Source organism: Helicoverpa zea, chromosome 17 (genome assembly GCF_022581195.2).
Source record: "Helicoverpa zea isolate HzStark_Cry1AcR chromosome 17, ilHelZeax1.1, whole genome shotgun sequence".
Lineage (NCBI taxonomy): Eukaryota > Metazoa > Arthropoda > Insecta > Lepidoptera > Noctuidae > Helicoverpa > Helicoverpa zea.
Window position 1 is genome coordinate 8,466,014 of NC_061468.1, and position 6,447 is coordinate 8,472,460.

Below are 6,447 nucleotides of genomic sequence, written 5' to 3' on the forward strand. Positions count from 1 at the left end.
TGTTTTCCTTTTATTTACCCCTTGGGACTATGTATTTATTTGAATGTTTTGGAATTCTATTTTTACAGGCATGTGCCATTGTTACTTTTCTATGTAATTTGTATCTACTTTGTAAGTATATCTCAGACGATAATGACTGTGTGAAGATGAAGGAAGAATGTTGAGGATCTGGACATTAAAGTCTGAAATCACCAATTCATCGTTTGCAAGCGTAGCACACAGAAGTCATTGTAAATTACCTTATCTTTACTTTTTAAGTACCTACTTCCTACATTGCACAGCGTAATCAATCAATAAGTAATTATAATTGTAGGTCTTATACTGAACAACATGTGGTTATCAAAAGCCGTATTAATAAGTAGCCCATTTGTAGAAGCTTTCCAAAAACAGCATTACTGCTTCGTCATCATCTGTAGGTAGACGGTTGACCGGGTGACTGGATTGAGGATATTAGATAAGCAATCGCCGGTCAAAAGCGCAGACGCAGGCCAAAACTGTGGTGGTGAGTGTCGTAAAGAATGAAGAAGAAGATGCGGAAAGCGGACCCCGTCACAAGACAGGATAAACGTTAAGAAGAAGAAGAAGATAAGCAGTCGCTCCTTGTAAAGCACCGGTACTCAGCTGCATCCAGTTTGACTGGAAACCGACCCCAATATATGTACCTAGCTACTCAGGTATACAGTTAGGAAAAGAGTAGGCAGATAATGACGACAAAATAAAAAGCCCATTTCAGTTATATTCTATTTTTCATTCCTTCCTCCGTGGTTATAATATATCCCTACCCGTATATTTTAGAGCCACTTGAAATTCAGACGATGTTTTCATATTTCCACCGTGACGTTGACTCCACCTGACGTATATAATGAGGCCGTCCCTTCAATTAAAGTGATTTGTAGCGCCAAGGCTTAATGAAATGCGCTCTGTAAATAAAATGTAAGTTCTGTAAGCCAAACACGGTGATGTCGTAAGTATATTCGTAAAAATACGATGTTTTGAATGGAAATTACGCTTTAAAATCAAAATCAAAATATTTTTATTTCACATAGGCCTTTGCAGGCACCTATGAAACGTCACATTAGTTGCACGGGTCCAAAAAGTTGGTCTCATGGAGAAGAGCCGGCAAGAAACTCCATTTAGGTCTTTAGGCCAGGTCTCACTTGAATACCTACTATTTCTGTAAGTATAGATATTTAAAAGAAAGTTATATTAGTTACGCCATTTACATATAACTCAAGAATGGCTGAAGCATTTAAGATGTAAATCAGGGGGGAGGTAGCTTATACCCAGGAGAAGAACATAGATTCGTTTTTATCACCATTCGGCTACCTACTGGTAGCAGTTATCTCGGGACGCGGCTGAATCCGCGGGCGGAAGCTAGTTATTTTTTTATAATGTATGTATTCTCGTATGTTAATCGCCTACTTTGTATAATGGTCAAATATAATATACATAAGTTGCACCTGCTTATGATTAAAAAACAATTAAAGTCAAATTCCTATCTCTAGTCAGTAAAACAAAAGATAGATAGGAAATTGGGAACGGCCGTAAATCATCATATCTAAGTCTGTCCATGATGCAGCTAGGTACATAAATTAACATGGGATTACTAAACTTGATGAATTGTCAAAAACCGACCACCAGTAGGTAAATGCAAATCTTCTTTACGTTTATTATACCTATAATTTATTGCAAGAGATTCTTATATCATAATATGATATATAGATATTCAGATATAGTTGATAAATGCAATAAACACCTTGTGATACAGTTTATTGTACTATTGATTACAAAGTTGTATAAATATAGAAGTTTTGCATTTTTTTATCAAATTAACCGACGGTAGGTAAGTTAATGTCCATCAAATTAAATTTCTTAAAATTTAAATTATGAACTTTTTAATTAAAAGTGAAAAAAAACTATTAAAAGTTACTGTAGCAATCTAGCCCCTTGTAAAATAGAGTCTCTTTTTTTTCTCACCAACCACCATGGTTCAATCTAAGAACTGTCCATTACAGAGGAGATTCTTCATGTACTGAGACGTTTCATATCATCAATACCATTCATATCTACATAGATAACTATTGTTCATGTCCATGACACTTGCATGATTCTTATGATGTATGAAAAATCGCTTCACGTAATATTCCTATTATAGTCCTTGCTAGCCATTTATTCAAAGAATTTGTTTTGTTTAACAGCACATTGTATCTTCCAGGACCAAAGTTACAAGGATGAAATTCTTCGCTATATTCGTTGCCCTGGTGGCGGCCGTGTCTGCGGACTTCAGCTCATGGAGTCTGCACGAGCTCTCGGAGGCTATCCAGAACCCTAACACCGACCCTGCCATCCTGCCCGCTCTGACACAGGCTCTGAATGACCTGATGGATGCTATCGTTGCTGAGAAACCCGTGGTGAGTTTTCGCAGTTCCTTAAATATCTTTATGAAAGACTAGCCGTTTTCTCGCGGTTTCACCCGCCTCCCGTAGGAACTACTGCCCGTACCGGGTTAAAATATAGCCTATGGCAATCAGGAACATTGTAGCTATCTATCAGTGAAAAAATTTTTTAAATCCATGAGAGTAGAATTCCCCCGAACGTCCCATTTTGGCGCGCTAATGGGCGCGCTACTTTTTAAGGAGATTATTGTCATGACATCTCCGCTAGTCATTTTTTTCTCCGTAAGATATACCAATGACTAGTAAGTCTGATGTCAGTTGGGTGGAAAGAGTACATAGGAGAGAATCGTGACATTTTATTCTGAGGGGAAAGAACAGGGGTAAAAATAAAAAATAACTGTTATCAAAGATAATTTAATATTTTTACTGTTGAATGACAGAGCTATGACGTTTACGATTAGTTATACAGCTGGTATAAAATTTATATTAAGTCCTACCTATTTTATAAGCCATGACAAGAAGATATTGATAAGATAATTCATAAATACCTAAATGATGTTAATGCACATACCTAACTGACACGGCTGAATCCTATGCACTTTGCTTTTTATCTAGTCTTTTGTTTATATTAAAGAAATCGAAATATTCATCCTATGTAGTCGATGTCATAATCGAGGGATCAATGATTCCTCCCTTAGGTTCCAAATGATAAACGATCTTCATTGACATCGACGAATCACTTGCCATTAACCAAGAATAGAATAGAATAGAATAGAATAGATAAACCATCTTCATCATCATCTCGACCGAAGAGATGACATTAACAAAGATACTTGTATGTACACTTAAGAAAACAAGAGTGATTGTAAGATCTTAACGTGAACCTTTATCACGGACATCCTCAGCTTCATAATTTATTATCAAGAATTTTATGCTCTCCAGGCCCCCGTGGTCGTAGAGACCCCTACCGTCGTGGACCTCACTGGCTGGACCCTGAACGACCTCTCGGAGGCTCTTCAGAACCCTAACACGGACCCCGCCCTGATCCCTCACTTGGAACACGCCCTGAACCAAATGATGGACGCCATCTTCGGTGGTGTTGATATGGTGAGTAGCAAGCCCAAGATAAGAAGTGATGAGAAATGTTTGTTAGGGAGGTCGATGGCTTTTAGGCGTGGGACTAACGGTTGCAATTTTTTCACATTTAATATTGACTGCAAGTGTAAAAAAATACCAGTCTTTCTGTATCTGCTAGTATTTCGGAGTCACAGCCTTTTCTTTTTGTCACTTCATATCTTCAAAAAAATAAAAGGACGATCTGCTTCTAATTGTAGGCAGAATACATAGCATTTTACCTCTTTAAAAAAACTGAGTATTTTTAGAACATAAACAGTTGAATTTGAATAATGTTCTACAGAATACCTTATATATCGTCTTTTGTTTCCAGGAAGCCGTCGGTGTCCCCGCCCCTGCCATGGAGATCTCCCACTGGACCCTGCAGCAGCTCGACTCTGCTCTCAGCGACCCCGCCACCGACCCTGCTCTCATCCCCTACCTGGAACACGCTCTTAACCAAATGATGGACGCTCTTTTCTCTGGCCAGCAAATGGTTAGTATGGACTTTAAAAATATATTTCCATATATTTACCATAAAAGCGTAAAAATAACAGATATAAATTCTCATTTTTAATAACAGTTACCGTAAGTAATCTTAACTTATGATTCTATCGATTTTAATTACTAACACAGTAACTTTAAGATCATCAGTAATTTGAATAGGCTGAATAAACTGAATTGGCTTCAGTTTGTTTTATACAAAACAATCATAATAAAACAATTTCGAAATTTTCATACCTTTCTGTTGTAATTTCCCAGGAAGTGATAAGCGTCGTCGCCCCCGTCGGTCTGGCTCCTGCTCCAGCCCTAGAGACCCCCGTGATCCCCACTCCCGTGATCGTCGCCCCTCCCCCTACCCCTGTAGAGACCCCTGTGACGACCCCAGTGCAAACCCCCGCTAGCCCCCTCGTCCAGATCATCGTGAACATCAAGCAGCAGGAGGTAAGATTCGATGCCATTTGAGAAATATCGATAGGACTCTATGTTCGTTGAATATGTGGATTGTTTTTGGAATCAAATATTCAAATGCCTTCACAATTGTACTAGATATACTTTCTTACTCAAAATCTATTGAAGTAATCATTGTCTTGTTTTTTGTAACATAATTGGATTTTTGACTTCATCACTCCATTTATCTCCGAATACCATACGAATATGACATTGATGTAATGTAAGGGTGCGTCGACATCTGGCGAATGCGCCGCGAATGCGCAGCACGCGAGCCGATCGCGAGCTGTTCGCGAGCTGCGCGCGTGCATTTTTGTTCGTGCGCCGCTTCTGCTTGGCCCGCGCGCAGCTCGCGCGCGACCTAAGCGCCGCACGCGAGCGGCGCGCAGGCGGCGCGCGACGTCTGCCATCTTCGATAGTACTGAGCCAATATACGGAACTGTAAGGGCGAGAACTGATTGCGCGCAGATCGCGCGCCGCTCGCGCGCCGCTCGCGCGCTCTATACGAGCCTTGCGTGAGTTGCGCTAAAGAGGCGCACCGAACTATTGCAGTGACTGCACGCGCGCAGCTCGCGGACAGCTCGCGATCGGCTCGCGTGCTGCGCATTCGCGGCGCATTCGCCAGATGTGGACGCACCCTTACACAAAACTCAGGAAATTCTATCAAAATGCAATTAACAATTTTCTTCGAAATATCTTTCATATTCTTTTCGTTCTCAGGCCCCTGTTGTTTCTCCCGCTCCCGTTGTTGGCCCCACCCCTGTGGGTCTCCCCGCACCCGCCATGGTTTCCACCGAATGGACCCTGAACCAGCTCGACGCCGCTCTTAGCGACCCCAGCACTCACCCCGCTATGATCCCTTACCTCGAGAACGCCCTCAACGAGATGATGTGGGACCTTTTCAACGGCCAGCACATGGTTAGTAACTGAACTCATTACTTTGATGAATCATATTTTTTGGGGTGGTTTCATTTTTATGCGATTAATAAATATACCTTTTCAAAGTATAGAAAACGATCCACCGACCCAAATAAAGTTCTCGAAATGAGTCTTTTGAATCAGATTTTAAATATTAAAAAAAAAATGAAGTGTTTTTCTTGAATGCTCTCTTTATCTAATAATCCTCGAATATATGTTTCTGCTCGTAACTCATAATTGTTATTTTCTTATTCTACAGGAGTCCATCACCGTGGTTGTCCCCGCTGTCCTGGTCAACGCTATTGAGCCCAGATCTTAAACATCCTCTCTTGAAGACCTATGTGGAATTTGCCACTGCCGACTCCAAACCATTGTTAACATCTGAAACTTGTTAGATCATTTTCTGGCTGTTTACACCAATAAATGACTTTATACTTTAAACTGGATTATTTTAATCTTCCTCTGTTTATTATGGGTTTATCGGTTTGAGCTTCGTAATATTATATCATGCGATAAATGATCAGACATTATCATATGACATCGGTAGCGCAATAAGAACAATGTTCAATGGAATTTTACTGGACGATGGTATTTCCACTGTCTATTGTGTTTAAATACTTGTCAGGTACGGAAACGATAATGCAAGTAAATAATATTGTACATTTTCTTAATTCTATATCACTCACGAAGCTGAAATTCGCGAGCAACAGCTTGTATGTAAAAATAATGATTGCCAGATTTGGAGGACTTGTTGGTTGAAGTTTTGTTAGCTTCTAAGTTTAGTAAGGCATCTTTCTAGAGCCACATCAGTGCCCAGCCAAGCCGCGAACAAGTCCCGATCTATATTTTTAAGTCCATCATTGTTTATAGTCATCAAAACGGGCTGCCGTTGATGGCTGTGGTAGATACACTTACGTCACTTGTGGTAGATACACTACGTCAGTGTGGTCAGTAGATAACATGAACACCAAACTATTCAATATAACGTAGGTACATCTATTGTTTGATCACGGAAATGAAGAGGTCGGGAAGAACGTCAGCAATTTATTTTAAGCCTATGGTCACATGG

At 40.1% G+C, this 6,447-nt stretch overlaps 1 protein-coding gene across 1 annotated transcript; it reads left to right on the forward strand.

Moving 5' to 3' along the window:
* The first annotated feature begins 1,785 nt into the window (after positions 1–1,785).
* LOC124638441 (calphotin-like) lies at positions 1,786–5,819 on the forward strand. Its single transcript, XM_047175405.1, has 7 exons — positions 1,786–1,843; positions 2,216–2,411; positions 3,339–3,503; positions 3,844–4,005; positions 4,272–4,454; positions 5,181–5,378; positions 5,638–5,819. The coding sequence occupies exons 2-7, from the start codon at positions 2,232–2,234 to the stop codon at positions 5,695–5,697; spliced, it is 948 nt and encodes a 315-aa protein (XP_047031361.1). The 5' UTR covers positions 1,786–1,843; positions 2,216–2,231; the 3' UTR covers positions 5,698–5,819.
* Positions 5,820–6,447: the final 628 nt, after the last annotated feature.